Below are 20327 nucleotides of genomic sequence, written 5' to 3' on the forward strand. Positions count from 1 at the left end.
GGCCACAAATAAGAACGTTTGTAACGGATTATTTACGACAAGAATGACTATTTATGACGAAAACATACTCATTTTAATAGAAAATAGTCATTTTCGCAAGAAATAACTGGCCACATAAATAGTTTTCTTGTAGTATGGTTGACATAATTTCTGGATTTGACTTGAGCGAGAAAAAATGTGCATTGAAATCATGATGTATATAGCTAAATTCGGTTAGTAATTTATTGTATTTAACCCCGATTGAGATTTGTTGCTTGTTCCGTTTCTTAGGAATAAACACATCATGCACAACAAATTTCTAATCAGCCACCGCATTACAAAGACCATGCATTCACCATATTTAAGAAAAAGCACACAACACTATATATGTGAGACTACCATATGAAAAACTCTTTTCCCTTTATTCCAAATAGTAAGATAAAATGCTAAACTATAGTAATGTTTTTTTAAAAGTAAAAAGGGATGTCTTCCCTCTCCCCATTGGAGCACCATCAGTGCATCCATCACATGGCGGCCGACATTTGACCATCATGGCGTGGCTGAACTACCAAGGGATGATGATCAAATATGGCCATCTCTGAAGAAATTTATGGGCCTAACTCATCTCATAAAACTGATTCTACAAGAGATGATTGCTCATTCCATATAAACATACCCAAGACCTTATCCACAGACAATATGAAATTATTCCTCAACAACCCCATGGTCACCTAAGCTCGGCCACAACATGTTAACATGACCAAATGCACATGTTAAAATCAGAAAATAAAATGTTCATCAAGTCCATTATATATAGGGGTGCTTGAAACACTTACATTGACTGTTCAATTGGTATTTTCAATCCTTTAATTGTACAATTAGAATTGAGCAGCGCCCTTCAACATCACCAAAAACCAACAATCTAAGTATACTTACCCTAATTTCGGACTTAATTCTTACTCCTAGTCTAGACCGCGTCTTGGACGCATCTGTGCATTGATTTTGGCAACACCTGTAGAGGGAAAAGGGTTAGGAGGCACAATTAATTTATCTTCTCCATAATCCTCAATAAAGACTTCATGTAGGTCTTCTTTTTGTTCTATAAGAAGGTTATAGATCCATGCTGGAAAGTAGTTTTTGCTAGTGCTAATTTCCACTATATCTTCAAAAATCTTGCTACCTCCAACTATTTCGAGCAATAACATTCCAAAACTATAAGCGTCTGCTTTATAAGACACGATGCCAAAATTCCTAGAGAACACTTCCGGTGCAATATAACCCATGGTCCCTCTTGCTGTTGTCATTGATACTATACTTTGGTCCTTAGAACATAATTTGGCAAGACCAAAATCAGATATCTTTGGATTGAAGTTTTGTCACACCCTTGGTGAAGATATTCAATTCCCTTGGCTATGCCGAGAGCAATATCTTGCAACTTCTCCCAACCAAGGAAATGGTTTTTGGCTGCATCTACTGAGGATATGAACTTATCTAGTGAATCATTTGGCAAGAACTCATAAACTAGCGCCCGTCTGTATCCATCGGCACAAAAGCCAACCAAGCGAACCACATTAACATGGTGGATTCTACCAATTGTTCCCACTTCATTTATGAAGTCTTCTCCATTTCCCTTGAAACTATATTTTAGGATTTTCACAGCAACATGGATTTCATTGGAAAGCTTTCCTTTAAATACTGTTCCATAGGCTCCTTCACCTATCTTCTCACTAAATTGATTTGTAATTCTTTTAATATCAGTATACAAGTATCTGGCGGGCTTGAAATTTCTATAATCCTCCAAGAATGTTTCGATCCTCGCTTGATATTCCTTTTCTACTTTGTCATTGCTATAGAAACGATAGACTACAAAGACCACTAGTAGTAAAACAAATGAACCTAAGATGGCACCTGCATATCAAACATTAAGTAGAGAGTCAAGAACTGATCTAATCTCCCCACAACAACAAAAAATTTCAAATTTCCAAGAGACATGAGCATGACCTTACCAGCAACCACTTTTGAAGCACCTACACCTGAAATGTTTTTAACATAGTTAGCTTCTCATTACATATATAATTCGTAAACAAAATATATATGATCTTCTGCATGAAAAATTTGGGTACGTAAGTACAAAGGAGGAAACTCCGTATAGAAGACAATACCTGGAGTACTGTCTAATTTGGACGAGCACTTTATTTCTGATGTAGTGCTGTTATTCTTCAATCCACACATCCTGCCTTTCGCTTCACAATGTCTGCACTCTGGTTCCTTCCACTCCAAGGGAAGCATCTTACCATCACCCCTCAATATTATATCATATGGGATGAGTAGATCATTATATATCCTTGTACAAGATGTAATTATCATCAAGAGGTTGGGGTCACCCGTATTAGATGCCAAGGCATAAACTTGGTATCCAGGGCCGCTAAGACGAGATGGGATCAATGTATTCAGGTAGTACTTGTCTTGAGGAACAATTGAACAAGGCATAGCCATAAGTGTATACTTCTTCTTTGTATTGGAAATGCGAGGAAGATAGATTAAGTTCCAGAAGTTGCCTGAGAAGGCAATCGTCTTGATCATGTAGTTGAATAACCTGAGATTTGTAGTCAATCCTTTTGATAGAGAGCTTTACTGAAATGGGTAGCTCAAGCACCGTATCATTTGCATGAGTGCAGAATACATCAAACCCAGGAAAGCCACAACGATGTGGCTGCATGCCTTTAAGTCGGAAAGGAAATCGAATGGCTGGGCCTTTATCTCCACACCGCAATTCAGGACACTGCTCATTTTGGCACTCCCCGAGGTATATCATGATGATGAAGAGTGAAATCAAAAAGAGGAAGTGATAGATTTCCATTTCAGCCTCTTAAATTGCTGAAAGGAAATGATCAAATTATCTGTAGTGGAACACCAAGATAAGAGATCAAGTAGGGTCAAATCTAAAAGAAGCAAGAATTCTCAAACTTCTACCCAATTAATTCTCAAATCCGTATAAATCCAATTCAATTTGGACCACAAAAATTTAATTCTCAAACTTCATGCTGCTGCTAACTTCTCTACTTCTCTCTCTCTCTCTCTCTCTCACACACACACACACAATGGGTAATGCTTGTGCTGTGTGTGGATGTCATATTAAAATTGACTGATCTATTAATTAAAATTAATAAACAAAAACTTGGTCATGAGGTATGTGACTCAAACTATTTATTCACATGCATGTAAAGGCTTCAGCATGCATATTGTAACACCCCGTCCCCGAGGGTCCAGAGAATTAACTCAGATTACCTGATAATCAACTCCAACATTGCTAATACTCTTCCCAAAAGCTCCAAATCCAACGTAAACACTTTAAATTTAATTAACCACACATACTCGTATATAAAATCCTCAATACAGTAACCCCAAAAATTACCAATATTCATCGAAAGCTTTCTATTCTCAATCCACTATTCTTAAATCATCTTACCTAATTCTTCATAGTCCTGATCTTCAGCTAAAATATCCAAAAATCATCTAAAAATATTGGAGATAAGAGGGGGGGTGCGTTATCAACAACTCAATAAGCAGAGAATATATACTAGCGTGCAAACATGAGCCTTTTCAGAAAGTTCAGTATGCAGAAACAAAACATTATATTTTTATATGCAGATCTCAGAAACGTGTTATCAGAAAATCAGAGCGACTTTTCAATTTTTTCATACTCCAAAAGAGTCAACTGTTCATATTTAAAGATCCATTTCATATTCAAAAACACTTTGGCATAACATAACTTGAACATTTTCGTCATATCAAAACAGAGCATTTTACAGAGCAGAGACCATGTTTCACCCCTGTAGTAGGATTGTGCTATCCCCGGTGGCCAAACCGGGCAGAGACAGAGGTGAAATCTTTCCTTTATTCTTTTCGAAGTCCCGAGTGTGCACACAGGAAAGACCACAATAAAATCACTTTGTTTCTAAAGTGGGTGCACTCAGAGACAAAGAAGTTGGTACTAACCCAAACAGAGCAGAGCATAACAGAGCAGAGTAGAGACAAAGTTAGATACCAGTACACCATGCCAAAGGTTTTCAGATGCCATATCAAAATAAAACGGAGTACCAAAACATAATTAGATCATTCTCACATACTGAAAATAAAAGTTGGAGCATCTTTCTAAATAAATGCACAATTTTTCAGATTCTCAATATCGCTATTTTTCAGATTTCAGAGGCAACATGACAAAATTTAGCTTATGTCTACACAATGCATGTTAGAAAATATTTTCTTTTTTTCATACAACTTTCATGAGTAATGCAAATAAGCGACTGAAGTTGGCTTTTCCCAAGTTCTCATTTCATCACAAAAATATGCAAAGTTTTCAGAAAGTCAACCTCAGTCTCAATAATTCGTGTAAGGTCTAGCATATGAATCCCACTTACCTGAAATTCTTAGCTTTTCCAGAATTTTCCTCAAAAATGTCGAATCGACTATAAATCGTCACCTATAAAATTAATCACGTAATTTTCGTAAATTTCCAATCAATCACATATTTCAATATTTAAGCCTAAAGTTCTAAAATAACCTATTTTAATTCCTCAAAACTTAAAACCCTTATAATTCCAAAATATATCATCACTTTCTAAAATCATCAATATCCACCGTAACCAACGTCAAATTCAAAACACTAATATTTAAACCCGAAACTGCCAATAAATCTCACATCATAAACCAATCACACAAACAACTCCATAATCCAATCCAACCGACCCCCTTACTCCTCGGACTCAATCCGGCACAACCAACCAACTCACAGTAAATATGAGTTAGCGCAAAATACATTTAAATCTCAAAAGTTCTTTGAGAAAATACTTATAATACTATAATATAATTTTTGAAAGATCACGAAGGTGCTAGAAGTGGCGGCACAGCAATAGAACAGTGCAAAATGCACTGTGGCCTTAGGTCTCAAAAACTCACTTTTGAAAGGGGACAAACCAAGACCCGAGATTGATCGAGTAGAGCTTAGGGATGTCGGTGAAATCAATGGTGGTGGTGGTTGGCCGTGGGTGGCGGCGTAGAGGACGGTTTAAGGCCAAAATGCCCAAAACAGAAATGTGGATGGTGGAGCTTCACTGATGGCAGATCGGAACTGGGATGGGTGGGTGAGGTTGCTAGAGGTCGAGGATGAAGTGGTGAAGAGATGGTGGTCGGAGGTGGCGCGGCGGCGACGCGCGAGCACCAAAAGTCGTGCGACTTGAAGCCACGCGTGGGGGAGTTTCGCTACGCGGGAGGGGCTGAAAACACAGGGGTGTGATCGCCGGTAGGAGGGGAAGAGGTTGGGAGGGGCGGTGTCGCCGGACGGAGGAGCACAACGGCGGGCTGGAGGACGACGCATGGACGCGAGGAGGGAAGGAGAAGACGTCGCGGGCGGGAGGGAAGCAGGGGAGAAATAAGGAGAAAAAGAAAGAGACGGAAAAGAAAAAGAAAAAAAAATGGAGGGAAAGAAATGAGGTCCAATCCTCACATCTTTGATCACAAAAATGATACAACGGAAAAGATTTCAAAACAACAAATTAAATAAAATAATTTAAACACAATGACTAAGTAAAATAAAATAATTAAATCTAACAACACAATAAATTTTAAAACAAGAGAACTAATATTTAAATTAATTAAAATAATCATTCAGTTAAAATACACTAAAATACGAGATATCACACATATATTATATGTTTGTATCGTATATGGTAAATATAATGTTTCTAGAAACCATGCAGTTAAATTGATTTTCACAGCAATTGATATTTCCGTTGTAATTAAAGGAATTCGTCATAAGGAAATCATGCCAGGGCTAGTTGCCATATAAATATATATATATATATATATATATATATATATATCAGTACAGCAAGTTTGAAAGCTAACCTACCTATCTGCTTCAGGTGTGATCGATGCAAACGAGGCCAATGATCATCCCCAAGCTGATTGAAGCAATTACAAAGCTTTTCTTGTTCGTAGATGAGCATGTCTAGGGAAATTATCCAGATCTAGATGGAAAATTTAAACCCTTTCAGCTCAACCCCAGAAAACCCGTGGTAATTTCAGTGATTGGGGTCCCTATGACACACTTTTTCCATATAGCCCAAGTTCATCTTCCTTTCTATCAGATAGCGTGGTTTTCATGCACTGTGAAAAGCCAGTGAAATCACCGGGGTATTTGAACATTACTGCTTGTTTTGAAACTGATGGGGTATATTCTTCCAACAATTCGTCGTCCAATTCCAAGAAGTATAGATATTTTTTTTTCGATAGCCCGTCATATGGGGATGTGAAGGAATCATACCAAGTAGAGCAAATGTCTCTATCGCCACGGCCAGGTCGATACGATCGGTACACAAGAAATATCTCCTGTACAGATTTGGAAGAACTATTGGCATTTGGGTTTATATTTTCATGGTACCGAGTTTATTGCGGCAGCTGTCGAAGCTGGGGTGACACATGCTACGTCGATGAGGGGAAAAAATTTCACTGTCGTCCTCGAAATGGTGCGTATAAGACCTATAAAAAAAATTAAATTGTACTTCCAATTCCGAATTTACTATCTTGCATACATATATATATATATATAAATTATATATATATATATATATATATATATGAGTTGGGTGGCTGTCCAGAGTAGTCCGCTCTAATTGACCGACAGTTGCTTTTTGTAATTTTTTTTGTAATTTTTTAATTCATATTTTTTAATATATTTAAATATTTAAAAAAAATACACCAATACACTTAAAATCACTTCCTTAATCATTAAATAAAACATTAAAAATAATTTTTTTTCTTTTACCAAGCGGTCAAGTTGAGCGGTCAAGTAGAGTGAGCAAACTAGTTTTTTTCATATATATATATATATATAAGAAATGCTAATTAATACAATTTTAAAATATGTAAGTCTTAATTTTTTTAAAATGAGTGTGTAAAATTTGCAAACTCCTGCAAATATTATTATTATTATATATATATATATATCAATGAAATTTACAAAATGAGTTTATTTATTAGTCTAATTTCTAATTAAGTTTCTAAGGGATGATCTTATTATTTTCTTTGTCAATGCAGGATTTATTGATTTCCTATATAAAATGTACTACAAAGGTAAGGTTCAATCTCAAAATCTAGGTTACGTACGTGCCTGATAATGACACAAGTAGGAGAATAAGTATAACCGTACATGTGCTTGGACATTGATTGATGTCAAGTTTTTAGGCTTTTTTTTGGGATTTTAGAAACAATTAGGAAAATGCAAAAAGGAAAATTATCAAATTTTCCAAGTAATAAAAATTTCTTTTCCATGATAAAGGAATAGCTACGGGCAATATTATTGAACGCAAATATATTTGAAAAGAGAAATGATATGCATCAGTCACTATTCACTTCTACACCTATAATTTTTTTATAAGTTGTGGGGTGATGAATAGTGACTGATGAGAAAAATTTTTCATTTAAAAATAGCATAAACAGTCACTTGTTTACTGACATCAAATGTAAAATTTTTTTGTTTCAATTTGTAAGCAAGAACATCTTGATGATAGCAAATATGAATAACCGATCGATGTGCACGGTTGGTTCGTATACAAGAGAAATACCTATACATAATTGGATCATATACAAGAGAAACACCTATATATATATATATATATACATATGCATGATTAACAAAAGCGCAAGTTACAATTTACATGAATTGATGACTGATATTAAATATAAATTGCAGCTTATGCTTTCAATTTTGAGGGTTAAGTACTAGTACTACTGCATCCATGATACCACACTTTTCTACTTTTAAAAATATTTCAGTAACCTATAATTGACAATTTGTTTTGGTTTTGTTTTGATATTGTAGCAACGGACAAACTAGAAGATACGATCATTAGTAAGAACCTATATCTCTCCTTTGTATTTCTTCATTTATTATTTTTTCGTTGCATTATATATATATATATATATATATATATATTCAATACGTAAATCACAAGATGATATATTAGCATGAAGAATACAAAAAAAAAAAAAATCTCATGATTATAAATTGCTAGGAGTATGAAGGTAATCAATTCATGTAAGTTGTAGGAATATGTATCGATTTGAAAACAAGCCTGTGTTTGCAAAAGCTGATGCTATTATTAATTTTGTTGGTCCAAGCAGGATCTATATTAACTGATCGTACAATGCAACACCTCTTATATTACAAAGGTGAGGTTTCTAATTCACAGAAGTTGTTGTTTCTTGTTTGTCGACATTCTCCCTTTGCCATTATTTTTTATTAAACAAGTTGTTTTATACGGTTGTGGCATATTTGTGAGCGAAAAATGATAAACACACAATACTTTTCGCAACATATTTCATAATCATGTTTTAAAATGAAGGGTATTATTGTAAAATATCATATAAAAGTAACATCACTTTATAAAAATTTCCTCATTATACATCATATATATATATATATATATATTGTGAAAAGTGTCGTGTATGTATCATTACTTTTGAGCTATTCTTTTAGTCATTTTTTGTGTTGTGTTAATAAAATAATGTCTTGGAATATATATATTAATAGCATGGTTGACTTTAATTTGTTTTCTTTAAATACATATAATTTTTGGGTGAAAGTTAAGTTAAATCTGAATCATATGGCATTGTAGAGCACAAAGCTGCGTGGGGAATTTTTTTTTTTTTTTATCTCAAATATTTCTATTTAACTTAGTTAATCTGGAGAAATTCTTGGATATTGCTTTCTAATTAATATCCCCTTTGCGCAATATCTTAATTTCTTGGTGATATGGCTTCAAAAGAGTATAGTCGGTGACTTTAATATATAAATAGAAAAACTGGACGAAGAGAATTACAACACATGGTATCCTACAATGCAATGTGTTACATGAGCAGTACTTTGACTCAGTCCCCTAATAGGGTCGGGGCTTAAGCTATGGTTTAATTAATCTGATTTCAGGGAGTACTTGTGGATTTCTTCGTCTAGGCCCTTCTTGTGTGGTTTGTAGTGGGTAGGGTGTTATTTTGGTCACGTATAATATTAATTGGGGTTTGTAGTAGAGAACTCATGTCCGATTACCCCTCCTATAATTTCAGTCACTAACCCAAATATCACAATTAAAAGTGATCATGATACTTTTGAATTTTACCGCATTAATGAGCGCGCTTTAATTGCCGCATTATGATGAGTGAACTTAAAATTCGTAGAATCTCTCTTTAAAAATGTCATGTTCTGCTTTGAGACTCTGAATTACCATTGGAAACAGAATCTTGTAAATCAATTGGAATAACCCCCATAAGATATTTGAATTCAGGCCAGGTGAAAAGGTATAATATACTTCTTCTTTTTTTCCGCGATGAAAAATAGCATTTCAACACCATTTTTTTTTTTTATATAAGAGAATACTTTCATTAATAAATGATCAACTCCACTTACATCAAAGACTCAGACCAAATGATTTGTAAGATACAATCTGGATAACAATCCCACCAAACTATCAAGTTTTCTAGATGCTAGGCAAATTTTGCCAAAGTATGAGCTGCTACATTAGCCATTCTTCCTTTATGAAGGATTAAACATCTTCGAAAAAAACTTCATGAATGCCTTGATTTCATAGACTAAGTTGCCCTATGAAGACCTCTGCTGCCTGAACTTCATTCACCACCAATAGTGAATCACTCTCAATCACTAGATCAAATATTCCTAGTGGAAGACAGATTTGAAGACCCCGAAAGATAGCCAGCAATTCAATCTCCATTGGATCATTCACAACATTTTCCTTCTTACTAGCAGCAAGAGCCACCTCTCCTGTGGCATTTCTTAAGATCATGCCCACGCCTGCCTTGCATTGATAACTAAAAATTGCCCCATCAACATTTAACTTCAAAACCCCATTTGATGGAGGCTGCCAGCTGCTTGCTTTGATCTGTTTGGAAGGAGGAAGGCCTTTATCTTCTTTAAACTCAACAGCTAAAGATAGAGCATGTTCAATAACTTGAGCAGTAGTCATTACTCTATCCTAAAAAATTTTCTGATTTCTTCTATACCAGAATCCCCAAGCTATCAGAAAAAATTTCTCCAAATCTCCTTTCTGTCCTCGTGTCATGGCATGCCAAATAATCTGCAGAAAGTCTTGATTCTCATAAAAAACCAGAAGATAATGTAAATAGACTTTCCTTGAATCTCTCAACACAGGACAGTCGCATAAAGCATGTCTCACATCCTCCTCACCCTCAGGACACCATGTACATTGAGCTTCTTGGATGATCTTCTTCTCTTTAAGTTTCTGTAAAGTTAGAAGGCCATCTTTACATGATCTCCAAGCAAATACTTTAATTCTGTTGGGGATTTGCAGCTTCCATAACTTCCTCCACACCTTCTTCTAGTTTTCAGCATCTGAACATTCACCCACTAGTCTAGCCTGAACAAGGGATTGAAAGAACTTGTAAGCACTTTTAATAGAGAATATTTCATTCCTACATATTCCCAAAACAAGCAATCTGGTCTATTCTTTGCACTTGGCAAAACTTTTAACACTTCACCAGCTTCACGAGGAGAGAACATGCTCCTAACTTTATCAACATTCCACCATCTGGTTTCTGCATTAAAAAGGCACTCAACCTTTTGGAATGCAGCTTCATCTATTAGAATTGGTTTGGGAATCAACCTGTGTCCTGGTGGCCAATAGTTAGACCATATATTAATAGCTTTTCCATCTTCCACTCTCCACCTGCAGCCATTCAGAAGATTCTTTTTTGATTCCCATATCCCTCTCCATACATAAGAGGGTGAGGGTCCAAGCTTTGCTTCACTGAATCTGATTTGAGGGAAATATTTTGCTTTGAATTTGTCATAATCCTCTAACCCTGTTTTGCAAGTAGTGCCTCATTAAAAACCTTTAGCTCATTGAAACCCAATCCTCCATTGGCTTTAGTTTCACACATTTTCCTCCAACTAACCCATTTAACCTTATGTTCATCCTGCCTTGACCCCACCAAAACTTTGCCATCTTGTTTTCAAGTTTTGTACAGAAAGTTGCTGGAAGTTTGAAGCAACTCATTGAATAAGTTAGGATGAAAAGTGCTACAGTTGTAATCAATACCTCTTTTCCACCCTAAGTTAGCATTTTTTCCTTCCATCCAGCAAGCTTGTTCTAGACTTTCTGTTTGAGCTCTGAGAAAGCTTTTTTCTTATTCCTACCCACAATCGCTGGAATATCAAGATACTTTTCATACTAATGATGTTGTTGGACTCCCCAAAAAGCCATAATCTCTTATTGTTGATTGATAGGAACATTCTTACTGAAAACCATCGAGGTCATGTCTCTATTTACACTCTGACCAGAAGCTTTCTCATATATCTTGAGTAAATGTTGGATGTTAAGACTTGTCTGTAAATTAGCCCTGCAAAATAGCAGACTATCATCTGCAAATAAAAGATGATTTATCTTAGGGACTCTTTGCAAATTCGTATGCCTTTCACTTGTTTACTGTCTCCAGCCTTCTTTAGTAGAGAACTTAGGCCTTCAGTACATAAGAGGCAAGGGTAAGGGGAGATAGGATCCCCTTACCTCAGCCCTCGAGTAGGGTAAATTGGACCCTTTGGCTCTCCATTCACCAAAATTGAGAAAGACAATAACCTCACACAAACCATGATAAGGTTGATCCATTTGTCATTAAAACCCATCTTCTTCATCACAGCCTCTAGAAACCCTAATTCCATTCTATCATATGCATTGCTCATATCAAGCTTTAAAGACATAAAGCCATTCTTACCTTCTCTTTTCTAAGAAATGCACAAGCTCATAAGCCACCAAAATGTTATCTGTTATTAATCTATCAGGAACAAATGCACTTTGGGACAATGAGATGAGTTTTGGCAGCACCAATTTAAGTCTATTGGCCAAGATTTTTTTATATCAACTTGTACATCACATTGCAAAGGCTTATAGGCCTGAAATTAATAATCAACTCAGGCTGTTTCTTCTTGGGAATTAGAGAAATGTAGGTGTGATTTACCTCAGTAGCAAACTTACCACTATTGAGAGCCTTCAACACTGCCTTAGTAACATCTTTTCCAACAACATGCTAGAATTTTTTAAAGAATATGGGAGCCATTCCATCAGGCCTTAGCGCCTCGGTTGGATGCATTTGTTTCAAAGCCTCAGTAACTTCCTCTTCACTAAAAGCCTTCAGCAAAGCCTCATTCATATCATTAGTTACTCTTCCTTGCAGCCCTTCCAAAAAATCCACCTGACCAGATTCTGCAGAAGCTTTAAAAAGAGTGCTAAAATACTCTAAGATAAGCTTATCTCTATCGTCATTCAGTTGCCAAACACCTTGCATCTCGAAGGCCTTTAATAGTATTCTTCTTCTTTCTTTGTGAGGCTTTATGATGAAAAAAGTCTAGCATTAGTATCCCCTTTCTTTAACCATAGAGTCTTAGACCTTTGTCTCCACATGAGTTCCTCTCTCTCAAGCCAATTTTGCATATTAGCTCGAGCCTCCTTATATTTTGATTTGTTTTGACATAAAGGATCATTGCTCTGCAGGAGATTTAGTCTAGTTCTGACCTGCTCAATACCCTTCTTTACATGACCAAACTGATGTTTGTTCCAAACTGACAATTTTTCCCCACATCTCTCAATCCTTTTGATAACAATATGCATCTCAGTCCCACCTGCCAACCCTCTCCAAGCCTCCTCAATAACCTTAGTACATTCTGATGCTTCCACCCACATAGCCTCAAATCTGAAGAGTTTATGGCCTCTCCTCTGGTTCATCTTAGAAATCATATTCAGCAAGATTGGAACATGGTCCGAGTAGGCAGCAGTATAATGTTTCACTCGAGCGTTAGGAAATAGTGAGTACCACTTTAGATTAGCAAGGCCCCTATTTAGTCTTTCAAGAATACATTGAGTTGAGCCTTTATTATTACACCAAGTAAACTAATTCCCTGAATAGCCCAGATCTTTTAAAGCACACTCATCAACAACTTCTCTAAAAGCCATCAATTGTCTTTCTGACCTTCGTTGCCCCCCCCCCCCCCCGGCGCAATTTCTTATTATCACCCATGATCTAAAATCTTCTAGTAACAACCAAGCTTGGTTCTGAGACCCCTTCAAAGATCTAATCAAGTCCCATGTTTTTTGTCTTTTGGAAGCATCTGGGTTGCCATAAACCCCAGTAAACAACTAGGAATCAGACACTCCCTCACCATCAATCTGAGCATGAACGTGTGACTTCGAATAATTCAAGATAGAAAGCCTCGCACCTTCTTTCCAGAACAAAGCAAGTCCCCCCACTTCTACCCTCACAACTTACAGCCAAACAATTTTCGAAACCCAACTTCACTTTATGTCGTACCATGATCTTATCAACAAGCCTTGTCTCTTGCAGAAACAAGACCTCGGGAGTTTCCCTTCTGACTAGGTCACGAAGGACACGAAATCCCTGTGGGTTTCCAAGCCCACGGGAATTCCAACTTAGAAGAATCATGACTCCCGGCAGGGCCTGCTGCCGATCTCTTCATAGGCGAATTGCTACCATTCCCTTCCACTTCACTCAATGTTTCATCATCTAGATTACTAAGTTTTTGTTTTTTCAAAGTAAAACTCCTAGTAGCCCCACTTCCTCTACCCTCAGGCTCTCTCTTCTTACCACTTACAACCAGAACAGGTTCAAGAGATGTACCTGTTAAACGAGCTCTCTTCTTCCATGTACGAGTTCTAATATTACCATGCATATTTTCTTGAGCAGGTTGGTGGGCTTGTAAACTTATTGGGCTTGGATCACCCAACATCGGCCCATCTAGTTGATGGCTCAGGCCCTCACATTCTCCTACCAAAATCAAATTAGCTTCCTCATTACGTAACTCAGCATCACCCAAAACTCGAGCTGCCAAATCAGCCTCCTTAGACAACGTTACCGTTGCATTCAAAACAAAGTATTTCTGATTGTTTCCTTCTACTGTAGCCGCATATCCCTCACTCTCCATAACTTCCTCCTCAACAGCATCATTCCCAGCCATTACTCCCTTAATTCCTCCTGAATTATCGCAACTTCCATTTGCAGCATTTGAATCAAAATTCGAATGCCTCATCAGAATGCCACTGCCACCCATCGGATTGTCATCCCAAACCACTCCTTTGTTCTGCTTTTTCATCTTGGTTGGATCTCCCTTCTATTGTCTAAACAGCTTCCTTCCATCAGTAGACGCACGTCACCACGTCCCAAATTGCTGAGAATCATCCGGTAGTGGAACAGATTCAGAATAAGCACCACATGCATGTAAAATCCTGCCACACTTGAAACAAAAAGTGGGAGTTTTTCATACTGCATTGGGATCCAATTTTTCAAACCATACAACGTTATGGTTCTGCCCCTAACTAATGGCTTATACAGATCCAATAAAATTTTAACTCTAAAAAAACTGCCCCATCCCACGTCATCAGCCTCAACCTCCACATCCTCCACCTCTCCCATTGACCCTCCCAATTTTTCACCACATTCACAGTTCATAACCAAAAAGGTAAATTATTGAATTGCACCCAAAACGTTGCCTTATCAAAACGCATCTTACTTGGTTGGGTCAAACCATCAAATTGTTTAATCACGAACATATGATGATTAAACAACCAAGGCCTTCCTTCAAGTACATGATTTTTGTCTGCATGGGTGCAAATGTGATGACAAACATGTTCTCTCCAACCTCTTGAAAGGTAGCAGGCTTACTTAACCTCCAAATCTTAGCCATTGTTGACTCCACAATAAGCTTTCCTATCACTCTGTCGTTCCAAATCTTCCCTATCAAACATCTTTCCCCTTTGTCTTCTACCTCGCTTGTTTTCTCTCCCTCTAGTTCAATAACTTCATCCTCCACTTCACTCAGTTTAAATTTTCCCCACAACTCTTGTATCCGCTCCATTCTTTCAAACCAAACACAAAACACTCCCACTACATGCTCTACCAGACTACTCTGACGACTGTAGACCCTTCCACCTCTATTCTCCCAAAGAGAGAAAATAGAGAGCAAAAAATTATATATTTCCACCTTTTTAACACTTTCTTAAAGATGAGGATTATGACTTAAATAGGTGATTGAGTATTCCAACTTTAATTATATTACATAATCACTTCTTCTGGCTTACTTGCTTTTTAACGTTTTCTTAACATCATGGGATATGATTACTGTACTCTAATTTTTAGAGTTGTCTCCTTGGTTTGGAATTGCTTATATATAATGTGCATTAATTTAGACTTTCTATGTTTAATGGTTTATGCTCTGATGTTATTTTTTAAGGAAAACGGTCATCATGCATTCATAAAAAAAACTTACATCCATAATCGGATACGTTCTGAGATGTTCCCATATCAAACGTGGCATTATAAACTAAAATAATGCATTTAGAGCTCCACTAGTACACTATCTCTTTTTGTGACTGGTTTGATCTTCACTATTGTTGTTACTCTTTATAGACAAACGTCCAAGAGAAAACACTCTCTACCTAAACAAAGACTCAACCTCACCCTTCATAGAAAGAGATGACTCAACCTCTACAGACAAACGTCCGAGATATAAACTCTTTTTTTTATTATTTTAATTAACAATAAGGAAACGAAAAAGAAAATCAATAAGATAGATGTGAAAAAGAATGAATTACAGTTTGGACCAACTCTGCTAAACTTTGAAATCTGTAACAGTTCCTGAATGCAACACACTTGTCTATTTTCAACCACAAAGTTTAGATCTGAAAGGTCTGGTGGTGGCGAGTTCTGTGATCTAGTGCGTGTGTCGAGAAGAGCCACTAGAAGGGGTGGCGGGTGAGAATCACGCACAGTGATTTTTGCAAAACCACTACTTTCCTCTGAACGATTTTACATCCCTTTAGGACTTGATGTATCTAAAGCTTGGATTGGGTGTTATTGTATATATATCTTTGACTTATGAAGAATTAATCTAACAAAAAACATGCATAATATAATAATTTGAACCACGTGTACATGTCTCTATAGGAAAATAGTTCACCTCTAGCCAAATAATTCAACTGGTGGTGAGTTTTTTTTTTTTTTTAATGAAATTTTATCACATCCTAAAATTTCATAGCATTTAATTCTATTTCCTTTTTAATTAGTTAATCTTTCATGTTTTGTAGATCCTCCGACCGAACTTCTGATGTTGATGATCATCAACTATGGTAAGAGCACCTAGTATCTCCTCTAATGTTACTCCTAAATATTTTTTTCCCTTTTTGTTATATCATTGTTTAAACCATGAAGAATGGATATAGTTTAGATATACATCCAATATTTAAAAAATATATATATATATATATATTAATTGGATTTAGTCCCAATAGATACCGAATTATATAACTATGCTTATTTTCTAAGACCTAGTAGACAATGATCAATTGAGCTATATATAGCCATGCTTAAGAAAATGACAGAACTACATCAACTGGTTTTGTTTTTCTTATGATTCAATTTTATTGATATTCCTCCATAGGACAATTCCTAGCTGCAAAATGTATATTTGGAACTCCATTTGTGATTGCCTTCTTGATATATAAATGGCGAAGGAGACATTTATCGATGTATGATGGTGTCGAAGAATTTTTGACAAGCCACAACAACCTTATGCCAATAAGGTACTCTTACTCAGAAATTAGAAAAATGACCAAAAGTTTCAAGGATAAACTTGGAGAAGGTGGCTATGGCACTGTCTTTAAAGGAACACTTCGAAGTGGCCGACTCGTAGCTATAAAGATGTTAGGTAAATCCAAAGCTAATGGGCAAGATTTCATCAGTGAAGTTGCAACTATTGGAAGGATTCACCATGTTAATATAGTGCAACTTATTGGTTTTTGCGTTGAAGGATCAAAGCACGCTCTTGTATATGAGTTCATGTCTAATGGGTCTCTAAATAAACACATTTTCTTACAACAAGGAAGTATCCTTTTAAGCTATGAGAAAATATTTGACATTGCTCTCGGAGTTGCTCGTGGGATTGAATATTTACATCAAGGTTGTGACATGCAAATTTTGCATTTTGATATCAAGCCCCACAATATTCTTCTTGATGAAAGTTTTAGTCCAAAGGTTTCTGACTTTGGATTGGCAAAATTGTATTCACTAGAGGAAAATAATCTTTCTCTAACTGCTGCAAGAGGGACGTTAGGATACATGGCTCCTGAGTTGTTCTATAAAAGCATTGGGAATATCTCATACAAAGCTGACATTTATAGTTTTGGAATGCTATTAATGGAAATGGGTGGTAGAAGAAGGAATTGGAATTCCTTAACAGACAATTCCAGCCACGTTTACTTCCCAACATGGGTTTTTGACCAATTGCACAATGGAGAGCCCATAGAATTGGAAGATACCACAGAGAAAGAAAATGAATTAGCTAAAAAGATGCTCATGGTCGCATTATGGTGCATACAAATGAAGCCCAATGATCGCCCTTCAATGAGTAGAGTTATAGAAATGCTTGAAGGGGAAGTTGACTGCTTGCAATTGCCTCCGAGACCTTTTTTAACATCAATGGAGAGATCAACAGACGATATCTTGGATATTTCAACTCAAAGTTTATCTTCAATTAAATGGGGTGAATCAAGCCAATCTACATGTAATCATTTTATAGAGATTAAATGATATGTTTATCTCTAAATTCAAACTCGAAAACCAGCATCCCTACCCAAAGAGTACACCAAGTCTTCTCAATATTTGATAGCACAAAGATGTTTTGTACTTGTATGTAACAAGTGTTCTTTTAGATAGTGATAGCTGTTCTCATTCACATGTTCTTTTCCTTCTGAATTCCATTTGCTAATACATTCATGAAACTAATTAATGACTTGAGCTTCAGTTTCAAAGTGTATGCGCTTTTGTTCAATCTACCTAAGTTGAATTTGGCGTATTGGATGGAACCAATATATGGGCAGGTGGAGATATTCTTGACCATAAAAACTTTATGTTTTAAACAGTGGAGAAATGAAGACGAGTGATGTTAGATATATACATTTCTAGGGTATGCAAGTTACATACACTCCTTTTGAAAAAATATGAGGTCCACCATTAAAAAAATAATTTATTATATGGGTATCAGATTTACCAATTTTCTTCAAAGAGAATGTGCAGGGCTTGCATACCCTAAGATTACAAATATAATTTCTCAATGAAGAAATCGTGTAACTATTTTATGAATTTTAATGGTAGAGTAAAGTAATGATTAAATAGCTAAAGTTTTTCTTTTCCTATATATTAACTTATCGAAGCATGAACTATCCAAAATGAAGGGGGAATATTAAAACTCATTTAGTTGATCTTTGGAGTTGAACAATTGAATCGACATGCAGATTAAGTTATTTAGTATGAACTATCCAAAAGGGTTAGGGCAGGAAATAAGCTTAATATCCAATAAAAAAAATGCTTTCATTAAAGAAAAATACAAAACCGATATGCAAAATGACATGAGAATTTTCCTACGAAAGCACATAAAACAAACGTATGCAAATAAATGGATTTGTTAGTTGACCTATTCTAGAGGGACATAATTTGCAAGACTTTTGTGTCAATATTTTGTTTTACATTACTATATGATGAGGAAAACTCTCATGTAGTCTGTTAGAAATTGGTGAGTTCAAACGTTGAATGTGATAAATAATTCTCCAAGAATCTTCATTGTTTGTCTTCAAGCCAATGTCCAAGTAAAGTGTGATATCCCCAACTTTCGCTTGAGATCGGATGGAGACTTGGAGCATTGAGACATGCAACACAAGGTTATATACCCCCGTTCATAATAGTTAATATGCAGTGCATCCTAGTATGCAATTAATAGTATGTAATAATTGCAGCGGAATAAGAGTGACATATAAAAACTTTATGCCAGAATGAACTAAATATCCCAATAGATCAATTAACCATCAATAGATACTGCCTTACTTAATAAGTACACATAGTAAAGCATAAGTTCAGACATGAAGTAGGGAGATTAATAGAATCTCCTTATGTAACACCCAATTCCCAAAAGCTAGGAGTATCACGTATTTTTCATAAAAAATGAATCCGACAAGAGATCTCAAATTTCATAAATGAAATTAGAAATTTATTTTGTAAAAAATGTCTAATAAAATGTCTTCCAAAAAATTAAATGAAATAAACTGAACAAAATTCATGTCATAAAAGCATGTTTTATTTTAGAAAGTCTGAACTAAAATTTAATGTTCCTTCTATTCCTGACCTACCTGCTCGTATTCATCATCTTCACCTGGGTGGTTAAAAACATGAAAACAAACAAAAATGAGTCGAAGACTCAGCAAGAAATCCATTACAACGTAAACATAATAAACATAAGGTTTTCATAAACTTTCATGCTAAGAGTTTAAATTCACGACTATTCATACTGATGCTTATGCTATACATGACTTTTTAACTGAATTAACTGATTGATCTGACTGATTTAACTAATTTATCTGACTGGCCAACACACTTAACCCTGTGTACGAGGTTGTGCACCGGCCCCACATCCCGCGGCTGCAAGGGGAGCCGCTGATAGTATTCTGACATACTATGGTGGACCACGACTGAGTTCGTGACTTGCACATCCACCTTGAAACTGAACTGCATTGGTACCATGCATCTGAATGGTCATCTTATTAACTGATCTTATCTTATCTTTCACTTGAATTTAAAATTGCTTACGTGTCTTATACATATGATATGCATGACATATTTTATACATAATCATAATTTCTGAATTTAAACATGATGCGGAATGACAAAATAGTATGCTATGTTGGATGATATGTTTGCATATGACATGAGTGGTGCATAAATAATTGGCTGGAAATGAACTGGTTTGAATACTAATTATCTATAAACTAAACTGTGATGATCCTAATTTGTGATCAAATTAATTACCTCGCTGCATTTCTTCTTGAATAACACTTCATAACTTGAGACCTATATGAAATAATAACTATCATTAAATTTGTTTGAAAACAAATAAGTACTAATATCCTACATAATTAAATTCAAAATCTAAAAGATAGTCAAACAAATCTTTTGTTTAATACTATAATCAATAAATCCTAGTATTTAAATTACTTAAAATACTAATTTATAATTTAGTATAATACTCGAGATATTTTAAAATAATTCATAAAACTTAAATTCTTAAACTAAGTTTCATTTCTTAACATAATTATTCAATCTTATAAGAAACCTAATAAATACTAATATTGTTTAAATATTCTTAACATAATAATTTTATTAAATCCTACTAAATAGACCAAGGAATATTAACAAAATATTAGTCT

The 20327-nt window shown here is 35.6% G+C and overlaps 1 protein-coding gene and 1 pseudogene across 2 annotated transcripts; one reads left to right on the forward strand and one right to left on the reverse strand.

Moving 5' to 3' along the window:
- Positions 1-775: 775 nt before the first annotated feature.
- LOC121257778 lies at positions 776-6013 on the reverse strand (annotated as a pseudogene).
- A 41-nt stretch (positions 6014-6054) lies between these two features.
- Positions 6055-17806, forward strand: LOC121257777 (rust resistance kinase Lr10-like). Of its 2 annotated transcripts, XM_041159003.1 has the most exons (6): positions 6055-6506; positions 7078-7113; positions 7862-7891; positions 8164-8211; positions 16161-16202; positions 16514-17806. In XM_041159003.1, the coding sequence occupies exons 1-6, from the start codon at positions 6143-6145 to the stop codon at positions 17659-17661; spliced, it is 1668 nt and encodes a 555-aa protein (XP_041014937.1). In that variant the 5' UTR covers positions 6055-6142; the 3' UTR covers positions 17662-17806. The 2 variants fall into 2 exon arrangements, with proteins under 2 accessions (XP_041014937.1, XP_041014938.1); XM_041159004.1 differs by lacking the exon at positions 7862-7891.
- The last annotated feature ends 2521 nt before the right edge of the window (positions 17807-20327 follow it).

Source organism: Juglans microcarpa x Juglans regia, chromosome 3S (assembly GCF_004785595.1).
Source record: "Juglans microcarpa x Juglans regia isolate MS1-56 chromosome 3S, Jm3101_v1.0, whole genome shotgun sequence".
Taxonomy (NCBI): Eukaryota; Viridiplantae; Streptophyta; class Magnoliopsida; order Fagales; family Juglandaceae; genus Juglans; species Juglans microcarpa x Juglans regia.

Coding starts and splice junctions, on each gene's coding strand:
- LOC121257777 (XM_041159003.1), top strand. CDS start 6,143: ATGCACTGTGAAAAGCCAGTGAAATCACCGGGGTATTTGAACATTACT. Junction 7,114..7,861: donor ATATAAAATGTACTACAAAG/GTAAGGTTCAAT, acceptor TTGATATTGTAG/CAACGGACAAACTAGAAGAT. Junction 16,203..16,513: donor GTTGATGATCATCAACTATG/GTAAGAGCACCT, acceptor ATTCCTCCATAG/GACAATTCCTAGCTGCAAAA.